A 19,096-nucleotide genomic window follows, 5' to 3' on the forward strand; every position below is an offset into this window, starting at 1 on the left:
TGTGAGATCATGACCTGAGCTGAAGCTGGACGCTCAACCGACTGAGCTGCCTGGGCGTCCTAGGACTATTTTTATTATTTACACTGTAGCTCACTCTAGAAAGAACTAAAGGTAAATTATAAGTAAATATAAAGCAGAGCAACAGGTATAACTGAGGAAGAAAAAAAGGAACGTTAAGGATAAGACTGTAACACGGCGGTAGGTGTTAGACTAAAAACCACATGTGACAAAACTAAAAGCACATCGTAAGGAACACTCTATTTTAACATGTTTGGCTCCAACCTTTCTACCAGCCACTTCAAACAAACAAACAAACAAACAAAACCACTAGTTTCACAACCCTCTCTCACCGAGAAAAGTTCCTAAAGGAAAACATCCCATCAATTTAGAAATCGCCACAATTATTTACAACGTAAGTTAAAAGGGAAAATTCAGGGACAGGACAATACTCACTCATCACATCACAGGGGGCTTTCACAGAATGTGGTAGTGACATCTTAGAGGTCTGACTGGTGTGACAGACCACATCACTGCGGCCGTAACGTAACCCTAATTCAGCCAATGCTTAATAACCAAGGGAATGTTTTTAGAGTCTGTAGAGTTCTCAGAGATTACGAAAAGAAAAATCCATGACCTCCCATTAGTGGAAAATAACACTGATTATACCTCAAAGGAAATCGCAAAGTGAAAAGGAGTAACAGCCTCTTAAGAGTAACTTCATTTGTCTATTTCCATCTAGTAATTCAAAGATGGCACGAAACTGAAAGCATTACCTAAATCCGTGAGGTCGCATCCCCATACCAGTAACATCAGAAGGATAGGGTCCACGTGGATCTTTTGGGAAAACTGCGTATCTAGGTCCCAGAGGAGGGACGACAGGAGATCTGATGCTCCCGGGATAGGGGGGCGGAGCCCTAGCAAAAGCCTGGCTGATGCTGTCCGGCTGCCAGTGCTGCAGGGGCGCTGGAAGAGGCCCCGCTACTGCATCCTGGGACCCCTTCTCCTGCCGACCTGCCATCTTCTTCTGCTGTTGCTGCTGGAGAATGATTTCACGTAACTTCTGCCGCTGGATGGAAAGAAACGAAGATCCCTGGGATTTCTGATAATGAACGAATGGCTTAAGTCTTAATACTTCCAAAACGTACTGCGAAAAATGCTTAAAATATCTCAACGTTCAAAGTACTGTATAAAACACTAGTCATACTTAACTACCCAACAGATTATAAAAACAAAGTAATAATTTGGATACTTTTTTTTCCTTGCCACACAAGTATCACAAAATTGAAAGCTTTCACATTTAAGAGTCATGAAGATCAAAAATTCAAATTTTTGAACAAATTCATGACAACCAAAAATCAGATGCAGAATAAATCAAATTCAATTGTATTGTAATTTTACCAATTTCATTTTTCTTCTTTGCAGAACAAATTCCACAGAATAAGAAGATAAACTTTAACATCTGTGTAGAAATTACTCAGCTTAATGAAATGCCTAGCTTTCCGCAATGACACATTTAAAACATCTACGAAGATACGTGTTTTTACCTGTCTCAATTTCTCTGTATCTGCTTGTGACATGTTTACGGTACTCTGCGTCTCAGTGACCCCGGAAGTTGGTACAGGTCCAGGAAGGTGGGAGACGCTGGAAAATTGTTGGCTTTGAGAACTCATTGGAGAGTTTGAAGGCGCACTGAAGCTCCCCTCTGATCCAGGCCTTGACTGACCAACATCATGGGCAACTTGACTTGTTCCAAAAGAGTCAGACTGAGTTCTTGGAGTCATTGGAGGCTGATCATACGCATCCCGAGTAGCAGACGGGGAAACTCGGCTGAAAGTTTCTGAAAGACTGGGTCCAGGTGGCCTAGGACTTGGGGAACATGTATCAGGCGGCCTTATCAATGGACCAGATAAAGCTGGTCCTCGATTTTGTGCTGCTTGCAGGAAAGGATCCTGATTTGGCATGAGGACCGGTCTTGTCATTGAGGACCTAGGAAAACCCTCTGAAATCCTTGGCCTTGGTGCTGCTGGTGGCTGAGAGTAAGGTCTTGGTGTTCCAGGGGGATGCGCATAGGGGTCCGAATGCCTCTGGTTCGCGGCCGGCGGTACAAACAAGTCTGCTTGTGTAGGCGGCCTTGGGGTTGGTGGCTGCTGACTGTAGGGGTCAATCGTGGTGGGCCGGGGAGTTCCAGGAGGTTGAGAGTAGGGGTCTGGGTTGGAGCGAGATGTTCCCGAGGGTTGGGGGTAAGCATCTACAACAGGGCGTGGAGTCCCTGGGGGCTGGGAATACGGGTCCTGAGATGTCGGCCTTGACATGGTTCCAGGCTGGGAAAAAGCCCTTGAGGGATGGGCCAAAGACTCATTCGTTGCCGGATGTGGGGTCAGGGGAGGCTGGCTGTATGGGCCACCTGACTGGCTGTGAGAAAAGTTATCTCCAGGTCTCGGTGCGAACGCAGGCCTCTCGTAAGGGTCCACAGACAGTCGCCTTGGTGCCTGCGACACCGGCCCATAGGGATCCTGGGAAGGTGGAGGGGGCTGCATCGGAGCCTTGAAGGGCCCAGGGCCACTGTCGGGAGGTGCGGGTGTCAACAAGGGCCGTACGTACGGGTCAGGAATCCGCTGTCTCTGAAACACATCTGCCCTGGGAGACGGTTTGCTGAAGTGATCGCTGGTGCCAGCTGCCAGAGGGCCTTTTGCAGTCTGCTCGGCAACCACCGGAGACCGGGGGAGGCCCGAGGGCTTGGGAAACTGGTCGGTCATCGTAGGTCTGGGCGTGTCTGGAGGCTTTGCATAGGGGTCACCATTTGCCGTGGAGGAAGCACAGAAGTCTCTGGCTGGGGACGGCCTATTTGCCGTGGCCTCACTCACCGGAGCAGGCCTGGGGACTGGGGGCAGAGGAGCACAGTTTTCCACCAGGGCAGCGGAATTTCTTCTGGAAAAGCCGTGGCCCCCAGGAGGTGGTCTCGGAGTCCCAACCATTTTTGCATAAGGATCCACTGGGGAGGGTGGCCGGGAGTGAGCGGACCCAGCTGAAAACACCTGTGGTGAAGGGGGCTGACAGGTCTGAGGCTGCGACAGACTCTCCTGGACGGGGCCTCGGGCCGGGGCTGCAGCCGGGGGAGGAGCCTGCGGTTTCACGAACACGTCATCTGACGACGCGGACGAGGGGGCACTGGGGAGCTGCTTCGGAAACAGGTCCTTATGGAACGCCTGTGCAGGAGACGCATTCCCGTTGCCAGGCTGGGGGGTCAGGGGGCTCTGTATGCCGCTGCTCGGCGTGTCCGAGCCGGACGGGGCCACGGGGGGCTGCGCGCCAAACTGCTGCTGCTGCTGCTGCTCGTTCTTCACCTGTTCGAGCTTCTGCGTGGCTTCGATCTTGGCTTGCTGCTTACTCTTCTGGCGCATTTGCTGTGAGACAGGAAAGAAGAGGCACTCGCGTGGTTAAGAAAGAACGTGACTGTCACGGGAGGAAAAAAGCCACGGGAAATTAGTGTGTCGGAGGTCACCAGTTGCCAGACTGCGCCCGTACCAGATTAGAAGATTGATTATAAACTCCACCAGAGAACACCGTGGCTATGCCCCGGGCAATATGCCATTTGCAACATTTTAATGAGCTTCCCCAGTCGCCTGAAATACAGTTTGCTGAGAAAGGTGGGTATTTTCGCAATGTCTATTTATTTACTTTTGAGAAAGAGACAGAGAAAGAGAAAGCAAGAGAGGGGCAGAGAGACAGGGAGACAGAGAACCCCAAGCAGGCTCCGCACGATCACAGGGCAGAGCCCGGCACGGGGCTCGAGCCCACGAACCGTGAGGTTGTGACCTGAGCCGAAATCCAGAGTCGGATGTTTAACCGACCGAGCCACCCAGACGCCCCAAAGGTAAGTCAACTTTTAACCACGTTTTCAAACTCTGGTAAGAACTATCTTCTGAAATAATGACATGAATTACGTCCTGTCCTCTCGAAAAACAAAAATACAATCTAAAAGCAAATTATTTTAAAAAACCATATACCTGTCTAAATTTCCATTCCTGTTCATGTTCCGATTCTCTTTGCTTTAACGGATCTTTAAAAAGGTCCGAATCAATGCGAGAGCCAGGATCGATGCTGTCTTGCTGTTGCTGCCTCTTCAGGGGATCATTTGACATCTGTACTTTATTAATGCGTAAAGCAGCCCTGTTATCTCTGGCTTTTTGCTTTGAGAAAAGGAGAAGAAAGTTATCTCCCAGCAGACGTTAACATGTTTCGAGAAATAAAACTTATGATGAACTTTCTAAGAAAAAGTTGGGTTAAACGGTTGAAGGGAATTGAAATAGAATCCTTCAGAGCTTCTGGACTCTTGTGCCCAGAAAGCATCCGGACACTACCCCACCCTCTCCCGTTTTTAACGCATGTCGCCTCCACAGAGGACACCTCTCTCTCTGAGCCAGGCCGGAGAACCCAGAGGTAATCTGCCATTTTCAACCCTTATCTTCACAGACCCTTCAAAAACGGAAACGTCGGCATCCCTCTCAATTTAGAGAAAAGGAAAATATCAAGTCAATCCTCCAAATCTAAACTCTGGAATTTGGAGCTTAGCATTGGAGAACACAACCGAGGAACCCTAAAACTACACTACCACCTTAGTATAATCAAGCTAAAACACAAAGCATTGTCAACACATCAGAAAACGTTTCTGCTTTACCCAATCGTTATCACTGACAACAGGTACCCTGAAGATCAAGTTGGAAGGTAACGGGATATATTTTTTAAAATAATAATGTCCACTTAATATGCTTTACAATGGAAGCAAGGATTTGGATCCAGCTGACAATCTTAATTTGGCTCTTTGGGAGAAAACAATTCACCACCTGAACTGTAGACCTTATAAAATATCCTAACAATCCCTTGCGAAGTTCATGTTTCAAAAGCTCCTTAAAGGTGTCTAGATAGGTCTCTTTCAAGATACAGTCTTGACTAAACCTAACACAAAGACATATTGTGGAAGAGACTGAGGCACACTGATGCAGCCTCAAACAGCAGTAGTCTTTCAAAGAGATAAAAGAATTTTAAAGTGAAATGAATTAAACATGCTCCTAAAATAACCGATTTCAATCTTCAATATCCTGGTTCTACCAACTAGCTTATGAGAAAACTCCACATCCTATCTCAAGACATAACAGGAAATCACTATAAAAACAAAGCTGTGTATTAGTTGTGCAAGTATTAATATGTGTTTTCTGCAACAGAAAATCTTTATTAACCTACGACAACAAAAGTAAGGTTTGGGTATTGTGTTTAACAACAGGACACATGGGAGGTTTGGTAAATACCACGTAAGGCGCTCTTTCCTGCGAGCTCGCTTTTCTCCACAGCTTGGCAATCTGCTTCACTCTCGTCGTCCAGTCTGCAACAGAAAAGCATGGTCCACACGTTTATGGAGCTGCGGTCAGGACGCATCGCCACGTGGTGTGGACAGTTCAACTTATTCTGGCTGTGTGTTCATGAGTGAGTAATTCTTTGTACGGCACAAAGTTCCGGGCATGCAGTAGGCCAAATGAGGATTTGCTGAACGTAGTATGGCCTTATTAAGAATCTCACTTGTAGACTGGGGGAGTTTTTAAATTGAAGGGGCTAACCAGCTGAGAAAATGTTAAGCCAAACATAATAACTTCTCTCAACCATGTAAGATGCTTCAAGAACCAAAGCTAAAAGTTTCGTAAAACATCAGTCCTCCAGAGAAGTCTCTCAATCGGACCAAAAGGAGGTAATCGTAATTATACATAAGCACCTCACCAGCGTTCGTGCACAACAAAGACATGCAAAACCAATAATTCCAAGCCATTGCTATGAAACTTACAGTGTTGGGACAGTAAACAAAATGAAAGATGGGTGAAATCAACAGTGGTAAAAGTAGAAACGATGTTTTTAAAAAGCTTCAAAACCCAAAGAAAATGGAAATCAAGTGACAGGTCAACAGCCTTAACATAGTATTTCATGAGGTTCTAGAATCACACAGTAAAACTATTAAAGCATTGAAGAGAATTACTTAAAAAAACCGTAGCTCTGATCTAAGGATAATTTTTCATTGACACAAAGCAACTCAACAGAACCAGATATGCTCATCTATCAACAGCAAATCAAAGTGTGACCAGTAGTACTTGAAAAAGAGTAGGTATATTCCTTTAACAGACAACCCTGCACTGAGCCACTGATTTTTGTCGTTGTTGGATAAGGTAGCGTTTATTTCTATCAAGATGCTTCTAGACATCTATGGAATCTTCTCACTGTACACAGTCATACAAGATGAAAACTGGTGTTGATACGTGGACTTCCTACCACAGTCACCGGTGGAAACCACCGGCAGGCAGGGCAGCATGACCTACTCAGGGCAGTGGGTGACACAGAGAGCCACACTAGGTGTGAATTACCAGGGAATTCCTCCTTCAGGCTGGGGAAATTGATGTTTGTGTAGAGAACAGGTGCTACTGTTGCCATTTCACCCAGAGCCTCCTCCTTCTCCCATTTCAGCGTGCTTCTCTGGGCATTTGACATTGTATCGTTCTCTCCCTCCACCGTGGGAGCGGATGACGTCCAAGAGCTGTTAGGATCACTTGCCATCGGATGAAATGCTGGATTTTTATCCCTGGCAGATAATAAATAACTTTAGTTTGTAAATATAAAATTACCTTCTAAAGACTGTGGGCAAGCACAAGTTCATTAAACCCTCTTGTTACAAAAGAGCTACAATGTTAGATCATCTGCAGCAAAGATCCTGATATACGAACGTACGCTTAGTGCACAAGAACTTAAAACAGACTAGCATTTACACAACAAAAATTAATGTTATTTAAGTTTCCATGGAAAATGAAGGCTTCCAATACCTGGTATCAGTGTAAGGGGATTGTGCTACAGTAGAGAAAGTTCCCAATCCACTTCCAGGAGGCAAAGAATTATGTGGGAGGTGAGGATTGGGTCCAATAAGGCCATTCATGAGTGGCATCCGCGAAAACACATCTTCAAAGAAGAAAACACCACTTCAGTTTGCATATTACTCATGAATAATTTTAAAGAGCAGCTTATTTATAAATAACATGTCTAAAGAAAAACTTCTAGCACTATTTAAAAGTAGGATTTGTGGGGCGCCTGGGTGGCTCAGTCACTTAAGCGGCCGACTTCGGCTCAGGTCATGATCTCACGGTCCATGAGTTTGAGCCCCACGTCGGGCTCTGTGCTGACGGCTCAGAGCCTGGAGCCTGTTTCAGATTCTGTGTCTCCCTCTCTCTGACCCTCCCCCGTTCATGCTCTGTCTCTCTCTGTCTCAAAAATAAATAAACGTTAAAAAAAAAAAAAATTAAAAAAATAAATAAAAAAAATAAAAGTAGGATTTGTTTCAATATTAAACTTAAAATATTGCGTAAAGAATGACTTTCGGTTATATTTTGCAATATGGTCCCTGTACTTCTGTTTACTTCATCATGGTATACTGAAAATGGCATGTGTTCTGGAGTCTGAGAGCTTAACTGTGCTACCCGTTAGAAGCTTAATTTTGCTTCCTGTCGGAAGGGACTCAATCACTATTCCTGTAACGTGAAGGTGTTCCCTACTGTCACAGACACAATGTACGTGGGGTTCTCAGCACAGCGCCTGTATGCAGTTCACTATTCAATACATATTAGCTCCACAAAAAGGACTCTCCCAGCAAATGCTCCTAGGTTTTATTAAATAGTCTTTTTCTTCTTCACTCAAAATTTACAAGCAAATGCTTCCGTACATTTTATTCTTGCTCCTGTTGATACAAAAAACCATCTATGATTCTTTTTTTTTTTTTTCAACGTTTTATTTATTTTTGGGACAGAGAGAGACAGAGCATGAACGGGGGAGGGGCAGAGAGAGAGGGAGACACAGAATCGGAAACAGGCTCCAGGCTCTGAGCCATCAGCCCAGAGCCTGACGCGGGGCTCGAACTCACAGACTGCGAGATCGTGACCTGGCTGAAGTCAGACGCTTAACCGACTGCGCCACCCAGGCGCCCCGGTCTATGATTCTTAAATTGGTACTTGTTCTAAAATTATTTGGAACAAGCAATATTTCATCTACCATTATCAAACAGATGATTATTGCTAAAAATACGTACATTCTGTTTGGGACCTAATTTTCATTACTGGCTTGCCTTTCAGCCCCCAAACACATTTTTAAGTCTCATCCCACCTTACGCACAAGCTTCAAATACCTGTCTTCTTTCCAAACAGCCAGTAGGCAAACCATAAGACCCTTCCTCTCCTAAAGCATGTAACTCCAACCTTGACTATGATCTACTGTTCTGAACAATTTAGGAATTAGCCAACTGTCCTTATCCGAGCAGTTTTCTGTACCTTCAAAAACCTCCTCCCAAATTAGAGACATACTCTGAAATAATAAACACAAGGTCTCTGTTGCAACAGCCAGAACAACACTAGGAGATCCACTACACCCATCACCCATCAATCATACAAATGAAAATACGGTGACAGAGTTGGCTAATACTTGGCCTGGCTGGTATAATGGTAGAGTACTCCTAACAATCACTTTGCCATACCATCAGAAAAAGGAATAACCAAGAACAGTGTCTCACCCACATGTTTTACACTGCACGATGTCCTTTCACCTACCAGACCCTCTGACTAGAACAACACTCTACTATACAGATTTCCAGGTCCTATGTGTGAGGATACTGAGGCTGGTCACCTGCAGGTTTTCAGGATTTTGTCTCCAGGACTTCCTAAGAGCTATCTGACTTCCCAGTTAGGGCTTGTTCTCCTACATGGCAGAGCTGGGCCCACTGGATCAGAACTCCACAACGACAAGTGTCCCAGTATATCTATATTCATGCCTAGGATAAGATTAAGGAACAACGTTTCTGCTTTTATTCAAAGGAGAATGCCACCTCTATTTTCAACTTCACTGAAAAGTAGGTTCCATTAAGGGATATGAGATCTCACTGAAAAATGTCAACCATCTTGGGACGCCTGGGGTGGCTCAATGGGTTAAGCGTCCGACTTCAGCTCAGGTCACAATCTCACTGTTCATGAGTTCAAGCCCCATGTCAGGCTCTGTGCTGACAGCTTGGAGCCTGGAGCCTGCTTCGGATTCTGTGTCTCCCCCTCTCTGCCCCTCACCTGCTCACGCTCCGTCTCTCTCTCTCTCCCTCTCTCAAAACTGAATAAATATTTGAAAAAGAAAAAATGTCAAAACGTCCTTCACGTAATTAGCATAAACAAAAGTTTCTTTATTGGTAATGAGAATGTGATCCATGTCTGTCATCACTATCTTAAGCACAACATGGCCATATTGAAACTTTTCATAATAATAATAGCTTCTCAAGCCCTTCGTTGTATGCCAAGCACTGTTCTGAAAGCTTTACACATATTAACTCTTTGATCCTCATAATAACCCTAGGAACCTAGGGTTATTACAGGTAGCACCAGGGAAGCAAAGACCTAGAAGTTAAATAACTTGTTCGAGGACACATAAATGCAAAGCATTTCTCGTTATTGTTATTTTAATTAAGAAGTGTCTCTTTTTCTCTCAAATCTCCCATACCACCCCAACCTGATCATCCCAGTTTATAAACGTAACCTCTTTCAAGGAATGAGTCATGGTAACAATTGAAAAGCCACTTCACTTAACCTTCAGTGAAAGTGATTTCAAGTTACTCTATGTCAATCTTCTTGAAATCTCCCTTCTCCATTTTCTGACCTTCTGGATTACTGCCCACACGTTACACTCTGGCACCCTTTCTTGCCCTCCCATCGAAGTTACCCCACTGAGGATTACCAACAATCTTAGTGTCCAATGAAACGTCTTTCAGGCACTCATCCTACCTGACACTGTAACTTGTCTCTAGCAATCCTCATTTCTAAGATTCTAGGCTTCTCACTCAGTCTACGTCACTGTTTTGTTTTTTCACTTTCACCTAATCCTTGAAAAGGAAAAGGGAAAGGAACACGTAATTGCACGTGTACTACAAGCCAGGTGAGTTAAGCATGTGACTGGTCACGTTTAATTGAAGAGTTCTTTGAGATTCTGTGTGCTATGGCAGTACATCCTCTTCAGAAACCTCAGCCTTCCCGCAACTTCAGCTAGTGTCACTGCACATGCCACTCCTCGATTTTCACCTATAGCCTCGAACAGCTGCAAGTCAGTCCGCCCAGAAGTCAGGACAACGTGTGCGTCCCGTTTCTAACTAACAACGGTCTGAAACTAAATTTGCCACGCCTGCACTACCACCCTCTGCCACACACACACGCACAGCCAGTCTTCGCTGTTCTGGGCTTCTAGTTGACAGCCTGATTACCTGTAGGCAAACCTGGCTCCCATACAGTCTAGTTCGGTTTGCGTTCCACGTTGCCTTGTGCCTCACATCCATTCAGTCGCAGACTCCTACCTATCCTAATGTCACTATCACTCATATCCGTTTCTTCTTTTCAATTAGCATTGCAGACATATTTCCCTGGAACCCAAGTTTTCACTTAGCTCCAACCACAATAAACTCATCAGTACAACCCTCGTGTCAAATTCATTGCCAATACTGACGTCAGAGCTACCCTGCCAAAACCTGTAACCCATCAGGTCACGTCACTGGTGTGAGACCTCTGAGCAACCTGGAGAAAAGAAGGCAACTGGTACAGCCTGTCTCACAGCCGCCTACATACAATCTAGACCCAACATGCATTTTCTGCTTTTGTGCCTTAAATGCTACCCACTTACCGCTTCTCCTCCGCTCTGGAAAGTGTTCAAGTTGCCATTATTGAACATCTATGTGTCACTCTGTATGTTACCTGATCATGCTTTAAGTTACAATTATTATTCTTTGAGACATGACTGCCAAAATCTTAACGACTCTTAAAGCTCTACCTGAATTCTGGTCTACTATGATATAACTCAGCTGTATACCTCAAAGTCCATATACTGGGATTAAAAACTCTTGGGGCGCCTGGGTGGCGCAGTCGGTTAAGCGTCCGACTTCAGCCAGGTCACGATCTCACGGTCCGTGAGTTCGAGCCCCGCGTCAGGCTCTGGGCTGATGGCTCATGATGGCTCAGAGCCTGGAGCCTGTTTCCGATTCTGTGTCTCCCTCTCTCTCTCTCTCTGACCCTCCCCCGTTCATGCTCGGTCTCTCTCTGTCCCAAAAATAAATAAACGTTGAAAAAAAAAAAAAAAAAAAAAAAAACTCTGGACGGGGCAGGGGGAGGGGGAACCATTAATCTTTGTATTACACATAAGCAACCAACAAAACAAACAAAGGCATCCCCTCAAAACCTTTCAAAAATGAGCCTATACTGTTAAAAGCATTTAAATAATGACGGTAAGATCTTTTCTTTAAAAATGCATCTTTAACTGATTTGATTTCTAAAATACAGACTTTGCATTTCAGAAAACATGGAGATGGTTTTGTTTTTTTTTTTTAATAAGTTGAGAAGAGAAATATTGAAGTGTTGCATTTCCAATCATTAAGAAAGCACATGGGAACAATTAAGACAAGAAGCACTTGTGATGAGTCTGTTTTATCCAAACGTAAATCACATGTTTAGTCTAGCAAAAATCAAGGTAAACTTATGTTTAGAGGCTAAACTAGCAGTAACTAAAATATTTTAATTATGTGCATTATGGCATTTTGCATGTATGCACAAAATTGGCAGTAAAAATAATATTACATTATTTGTACGTTTCAGCACTTATACAAAAACAGTGTAACAGTTTATAAAAGTATCATTAAATTACTCAATTCAGTATATCATCATGAAGCAGTGAAAACAAGATCTAGAGAATTGACCCTATGCTCAAATCACCACAGACACATGCCAACACAGGACTCCAAACTACCCCCCACGGGAAACTCCCACACCTGCCACACCATCTCTTCCCCTCACTCTACAAATTTTAAATCTAGGCTATCCAATTTCAGCTCTCCAGAAACATGGAGAAATTCAACCCTTAAGTCTTATGTGGCAACTAGTTACAAGCAGGTCGAAGGAAACAGATCAAAGCACGCAGATTTGTACAAAATGAGAAATTTGGGGGCACGTGGGTGGCTCAGTCGGTTAAGTGTCTGACTCTCGACTTCGGCTCAAGTCATGATCTCACAGTTCAGGAGATTGAGCCCCAGGTCAGGCTCTTTGTTCACAGTGCAGAGCCTGCTTGGGATTCTCTTTCTTCTTCCCTGTCTGCCCCTCCTTAACTCTCTCAAAATAAATAAACAAACTTAAAAAAAAAATGTGAAGTTGACAGTAGACTGTAGTTGACAGTAGAGAAAGGTCAAGGATTTACTCTGAACGGATGTGCTGAACACATATTCTGTGGCGAACTCCATAGAGACGAGGACAGATATGGCCCTAGCCTTCAGAGAGTTCACAATCTAAAGGGAAAACGGTAATTACCCAAACAAATATCTATGTTTGGGCCACACACTGCAGTGAAAAGCATGGGGCTGGGTGAGGAGGTGGAGATTTGCTAACCACTGAGGAAATGACAGCGAAAGCGGGACCAGGTCAGTGAGCACAAGGCAGCCAGGTGGAGGGTCATTCTCCAAACGTGTGTGCGGGAAGGGCTAGGCAAATAGGAGCCCAGCTGGGGAAGGGAAGCAGGCAGGTACTCCTCCCCCACGGCCCCTACGGTGAGAGAAAAAGAATTCTGCTCTCAAAGTGGATCACAGATTGCCAGAAAAGTTCGGGGAGGTAGGGGTGTGGCTGAGATCAATTCAGATTATTTTCCCATCACCACAGAGGAGGGTTTTCTCCTATTGGTTCCTAGCCATTGTTTCTAAGGGTCGAGGCCGATCTGCTTTAGAAACGCACACACACTGCAGAACCGTACTTACGGAACTTTTCTAGAGGTGACATACCCTGGCTGTGTATGGGCAGCAGCTGAGGTGCAGGCGGTGGGGGAGGCTGTGCTAGCGGGGTCGGCTGGGCGGTCGCAGGACTAAGCACAGCGGTGAACAAGTCTTCAACATCCTTCCCTCCAAGCTCTGTGAGACAGAATCGTAGCGGTAATGAGATGAAGAGACTACCGAGCCAAAGCACCTGGAATGCCATTGTCAGAAACTCGAAATACAGAACACAAATACCTGGAATTTTATATAACTTTCCAAGAATTGCTCCTAGGATAAAATAAAGAAATAGAAACATTAACAACTACCATTTCAACATACGGATACAAAATAGCATTTGACACAGAAATGATCAGAACAGAAGTTAAATTATAAAGAAGCATGCAGAAATCTTTGAAAATCATATTTACTCATGTCTTTTAGAAAGCCTAGATGTAGGGCAAATATTTTACCATCTGTGACCATTTTGTCTAGCTCAGGACTGAGGATTCCATCTAGCTGCTCTTCACTTAGTGGTCGTGAACTGGGATTGACACTTGGCTGAGGCAAAGACGATGCATCATCAGCGACAGGACCAATATCTATGCCGGCTGGAGGGGCAGAGTAAGTAGGTTAAAAGCGAATCCTGAATAGTCACGTAAAATGCATGACACTGTTTACTGGCATTAATACACGACAATATGATTAAAACGGAGCAATGAAAAGTTTGCAATTCTAAACTAATCAGGATTCTTGTATCAATCTGAATAGTCACATCAGGAAAAATCAGGCACGATGTATTTGTAAACTTAGGTGCCACTTAAAGTTATATTTTAATCGAAGAAAACACATCTCCTGAGGAACAGAAGAACACTCCTGAGTCTGAACGTCCACAAAAAATAAGCACCACATTATTACTTTGGAATCTACAAGAAGACTGAATATACAGTATTCAATATACAGCCAACTGCTTTAACTTGGAAAATAGTGGTTTCAGATGCATAGCTCAACTATCATATGTAGTGTAGGACACAGGAGGGATAGAATCTCACATAATGAAATGCTCTAAAATTCTCAATGGTTAGTAAACTTTATCCTTTTGTGAATAATTTCAACTACAGACCATGTTTTGGAAATATTCTGTAGTCACAAAACAAGACATTGCTTATGTTCCTAAAATAACGGGCTTTGTTTCGTATACATTGGTTTTTAGGCAAAAGTCACATTTAAAAGTGGTCTATCGTCTACTTTCTCACGCTCTCTCAGTACTGCTGCCATTAAAAACTAAATGTAGTCTGCTCTTCTTTGATCCTATATTAGGAATTAACTCTCTAACATGTGGGTAATATTATAAATTACGTATTAACAAGAATAAAACCGTCCATTAAAAAAACAAAACAAAACAAAAGAGGGGCTGCTGGTAAAGTCATCCACAGCACAGCACAGCTGCACCATGCTTCAGCTGCACGCACAGAGGAAAAGCAAGGATGGATTAGTGACAAATTAGCACTCTAGCAACACGCATGCACCTACAGGCTGTTTCAGCTGAAATCACCATAAAAAAGAAGACTACTTCTAGTCAGCCGTCATCCATTACTCAGTTTCTTACCAAATGGAAAAGGCGAGCTCTCAACCTGGAAAGTGCATAAATCAAGACCTACAAGACCCAAACCAAATAAAATGGATGATTACCACGGGACCGGGAAGTGAGGGGCAATGCAAACAAAAGAAGAAACAAGATACAGCAAGACTGTAGGGCAACAAGCCTTAAGTTTGATGCAATTAGAAAGGCAACAGAAATTAACTTGCTATTTCCTCTCCTAAAGCAGAAAAGCTGAGGTAGATCAAATAAAATGATGAGTTCTTTGACAAAGCCAAAACAAACGTTTTTTCAGTTTCAGAGAAAAGACTAAACTTGTTCCACACACACATATACCTCTCATCGTATCATAAAACAGACACTAGACAAATATAGACATATATACCTGAATGATCAACTGATTTTGCAAGGTCATCTGAAATTATTCCAAGAATGTCATCATCTGTGTTTAAGACTTCAGAAATATCAGCTAAGGGGTCATCAGTCGTACCTAAGCATAGCAAGTATATTTTTAAAGTCTCAATATTGTCCTAGACATTACATTCTAAAACACCCTCACTCATTCAACCACTCACTAAATATCTAGACTACACAGAAGCTAAGTGCTAGAATCATAAAAAGTTAAGATTATTACTTCTAAAATAAGGAATTTTTCAAAGACAGCACACGCCAATGTTTTGAATAACAAAACATTAAAAATTAAGACTTTTTTGTTTTGTGACTAATGTATCTCAACAATAAAATAAAACTTAAAATAAAGATCAATAAAATAAATAAATGCAATAAAAGTGAAACAGAATGCTATAACAAAGCAAGAAAATGCATTAAGAAAGTAGCATCTCTAAAAGTGACATTAGAAAATAAAACACAGAAGATAAATAAAATATGAAAGTCAAACCCATTACTTAGAAGTTTCTTGTGAAGTATAGTTCAATGCCTGTTTCCAACTCTGATCTTAATACTGATTAATCGTTCACTTATTTATCCAAAAAATGTCAGTACCCACAGAATTATGTCGATGGACTATGTTAAAAGGCATTGTTCCAGCCACCGGGAATTCAGAATAACCAAAACAAAGTGCATGCCTACTTGACTTTCACAGAAGGAGTTAATAAATAAATGGTATCAGTATAAATGCTATGAAGAGAACAAGGAAAAAGGATAAGAATAAGATGTGGAGGTGACAAACTATTAGATAAAGTAGTCAGGGAAGACCTTTTAAAGGACATGACCAAGGGTAAATATAAACGGAGTAAGGGAGTGATACGCAGGAAGACAGAGCGAATACTCCAGGCAGAGGGAAAAGCAGATGGAAAGACTGGAGCAGGAAGGGTTTTGCCAAGTGTGGCCAGTGTGGTTGACTGTAGTAATGGAGAGAAGGAGTGATAGGAAATGAAAAAGGCAGCAAAGTGAGATTATGTATGGTTTATAAGTCATGGTGAAGACTGAGCTTTAGTCCACAATATAAAGAACGGGAAGTTGGTCGAAGGCTGATGGCTCGCAGGGCACAGGACTGACTCTTACAGGGAAAGTGCCGGCTGCCTGGGGGCGGGGGGAGCGCCAGCAGCATGGGAAGTCTAGGTGAGAAGTGGTGATGCGGGCACCAGAGCTGCAGGGAGAGGGGAGATAGGACATGGCTGACTTTGGGATACATTTTGAAGGCAGAGACAAGTTTGTGGATGGTATCAGGTGTGTGGTGTGAGATAATGAAGAGTGGAGGAGTTCTCCAAAGGCCTCTGGACTCATCAGTAAGATAATCGATTAGCTTTAATAATTACATCAGTCATTTAAGTTAAGGTAAATCTGAATGTTTTAATCCAGGTCAGCTATGTTTTTACTTTAAAAAGGGGGGAGGGCCCATAAAAAACGGTAAGATTCTAGAGCAAATATCCCTGTAAGACACAAATAGTCTTGTCCCACTGAACAAACACTTGTCAAATAGAATTCATACATACAGAAGATTATAATCTTTCAAAATGAAAACTTGTGTAAATGAAATGCCCAAATATTTGTTAAGTGTTTAGAGAAATAAGCTTACTTCAATAGTGTATTCTCTAGACATTTGAAGGAAAATTCAAGTGGATAATTCATTTAGGGATCGTGTGTGTGTGTGTGTGTGTGTGTGTGTGTGTGTGTGTGTGTGTTAAACCAACAGAATTCTACTACATAAATTACAAGTAACATTTTTTTAAACCACGTTTTCAAAGTTCACCCCACTTGACAAAAGGGATTTTCTATCCTACCAACACATCATTAGAACTGATGGAATGGACTACAATGAACGAAACCCAACAACAAGCCGCTATGACTAGTTAAGTTGCCCATTAGACTGTCAAGAGTCCAACTGCAGAGAATGTCCGTGTCGTCTGGGTTCCAGAGTGGGTTCTACTCCGGCCCTCCACACTTTGGCTTCGTCACCCAACCATTCTCAGCGGCTTCGTGAACTTATCCATGTTTTCTCCCGCTACAATATGCCTTCTGCCCAGCATCAGTTCTCTTCCTCATAAAAACTCAAGTGCAAGTAACTTCTATCTAAATGGATTTTCATAGTAAGATACCCTTTGAAGGGTCTACAGGTCTTTCAATATGTATTTTAACAATACATAGACATGGATAAGAGCAGCTAGGTACTGAAAACAACAGAATTAAAATGATCTGCCAAGATTAAACAAATAAAAAGCATGGCCTTCAGGTCACTCCTTTAACTTCACTGTTGCTCACAATAAGGAAGATTGGACATCCTGTATGCATACAAGGGGGTTGGTAAGATTGCTTCTAATCATTTCAAGAAGTTAAAAGACTGCATGTCAACTAGGGTAATGCCAGGTTAATGGAATTGTGACTACTTAATATATCAAAAGTCATCTTTCAGTAAAAGGTCACCTTAAGATTACTTTCAAAATTGAGTTATAAAATTTACTGAGTAAAAACTCTAATGGCAAAAAGGAAGCTTGTCAGAAAAACATTAATTTATAACTGATAGTGAGACAAAAATCTGGAAGTGGGGGAAAGTTCTATGATCACAACTCCTACATGCTGAACTACTTAAGCTTCTAGATCTTTGTTGACATTAACAGTACTTTATAAATGTTATTTCTCATACCTTTTTCTGCTTCTCAATAGTCCCCATAGTCACTCTACCTAGGGTAGGGGTTGTCAATACAGGGGACATTTGGCAACATTTCTGATCATCATGACATCATAAGGACAGAGGTGCTAAGTGACCCACGGGGCACCACAGTGCCACCCTCCAACAAAGACTTCTCTGGCCCAAACAGTAGTAAGTGTCAGTAGTAACAAACCGTGATGTAACACAACATACTCCACCGTATTAACACAGTCTGTCAGCCAGTTCCTGACTACAGCATTCTTTTGTTTTCCTCTTTTGAATTTCTTACGGCCATGAAATTAACAAAAATCTACCTCGTTTAAGTCAAAGACTGTTACATTTATTACTCAACTATGGCAAAATCACACACCTCTGTACATTATCCGCAGCATGTTATAAACTGAATATTTTCCTTTGCAACTCTTGATTTTGGTGGTAGTTACACAGATAAATTTCTTTACCAAATCTTCTAGACCTGTCCACTTAAAATAGTTGCATTTACTGAATGCAAATTATACTTCAATGAGGCTGATTTTTAAAATGCATATGAGGCCAAACTAAAGCATTTCAAAGGTTTAATTACAAGGAATACGAATTCCATATGGTAAAGAACACATCTGCAAATTATTCCACATACCGTGCGTTCCAGGTTTTGCTGGAGTTGATGATGAACTAAGGAGTGGATCTAAGGAAGGATCCAAGAAATTTGTGCTCATGTTTGTTTTATATGAAAGTTGAGCCGTATCTTCTGATAGATTATCTAAACTTAGCTTGTTTTGTCTACTTGTATCTAGAAGATCTTTTCCAAAGAAAGCTTCCTAGGTAAAGATAAGCACATACGAAAATGACTTAGTTATAAAGTTCTAAGAGGGTTAACAGGTAATTCTGCTGTTTTGACAAGAAGGCAGAACTAACACAAAAACTTGGTATTCAAGAATACAGAAACTGCACATAGAAATATATAAACAATTTAGAAATAACCTGTCAATTCTTTTATATAGATTTCCCCTTATTTTTAAACAAATTTTTATAGTTTTACTAGAGACAAAATTATGCATATAAAACCACACAATTGTACTGAGATACAATAATCCAATAATTCCAGGAGATTCGGCTACAATTAAATTTAAAAATTGATAAATTTATAATACCATTGGCACCTTCATTCATATTATAAGAAAAACTAAAGCTTCATAAATATTATTAATACTTATAGATTACTTGCAGAGAATAGCACAACGGTTTGATCTATAGCTTTAATATTTACATACTTCAGGTAGATTTAGTAACCTCATATTGACTCACATAACCACATTAAAGACTTAACATGCTATAAATCTGAAAGAGGGTTTTTATACTCATTTGAAACATAGTATGTGCACAAAATTTACTGCTGTTAAAGGCTTTTGGCTTTTCATTCACTTATTCATATTAACATTTCTCCGTTTCAATGTACTTCCACTAATCTAGAGACTAGTGTTTCAAGCTGTGTTCCTTACAATGCAAGGACCTCTCCAAAACTTCTCAAGGATCAATAAAGAGGACAAAAGGAAGCCCTTGGAAC

General features: G+C 42.2%; 1 protein-coding gene across 1 annotated transcript in view; it reads right to left on the minus strand.

The window, feature by feature from the left end:
* KMT2C (lysine methyltransferase 2C) overlaps positions 1-19,096 on the minus strand; it is a 285,187-nt gene that overhangs the window by 41,813 nt on the left and 224,278 nt on the right. The window contains 12 exon segments of the mRNA XM_045496257.1: positions 774-1,066; positions 1,545-3,404; positions 4,008-4,190; positions 5,307-5,380; positions 6,405-6,619; positions 6,858-6,990; positions 12,857-12,982; positions 13,082-13,114; positions 13,297-13,434; positions 14,433-14,480; positions 14,809-14,913; positions 18,170-18,350. Coding sequence (XP_045352213.1) covers positions 774-1,066; positions 1,545-3,404; positions 4,008-4,190; positions 5,307-5,380; positions 6,405-6,619; positions 6,858-6,990; positions 12,857-12,982; positions 13,082-13,114; positions 13,297-13,434; positions 14,433-14,480; positions 14,809-14,913; positions 18,170-18,350 — 3,389 coding nt within the window.

The sequence above is a fragment of the Leopardus geoffroyi genome, chromosome A2 (genome assembly GCF_018350155.1).
Source record: "Leopardus geoffroyi isolate Oge1 chromosome A2, O.geoffroyi_Oge1_pat1.0, whole genome shotgun sequence".
NCBI lineage: Eukaryota > Metazoa > Chordata > Mammalia > Carnivora > Felidae > Leopardus > Leopardus geoffroyi.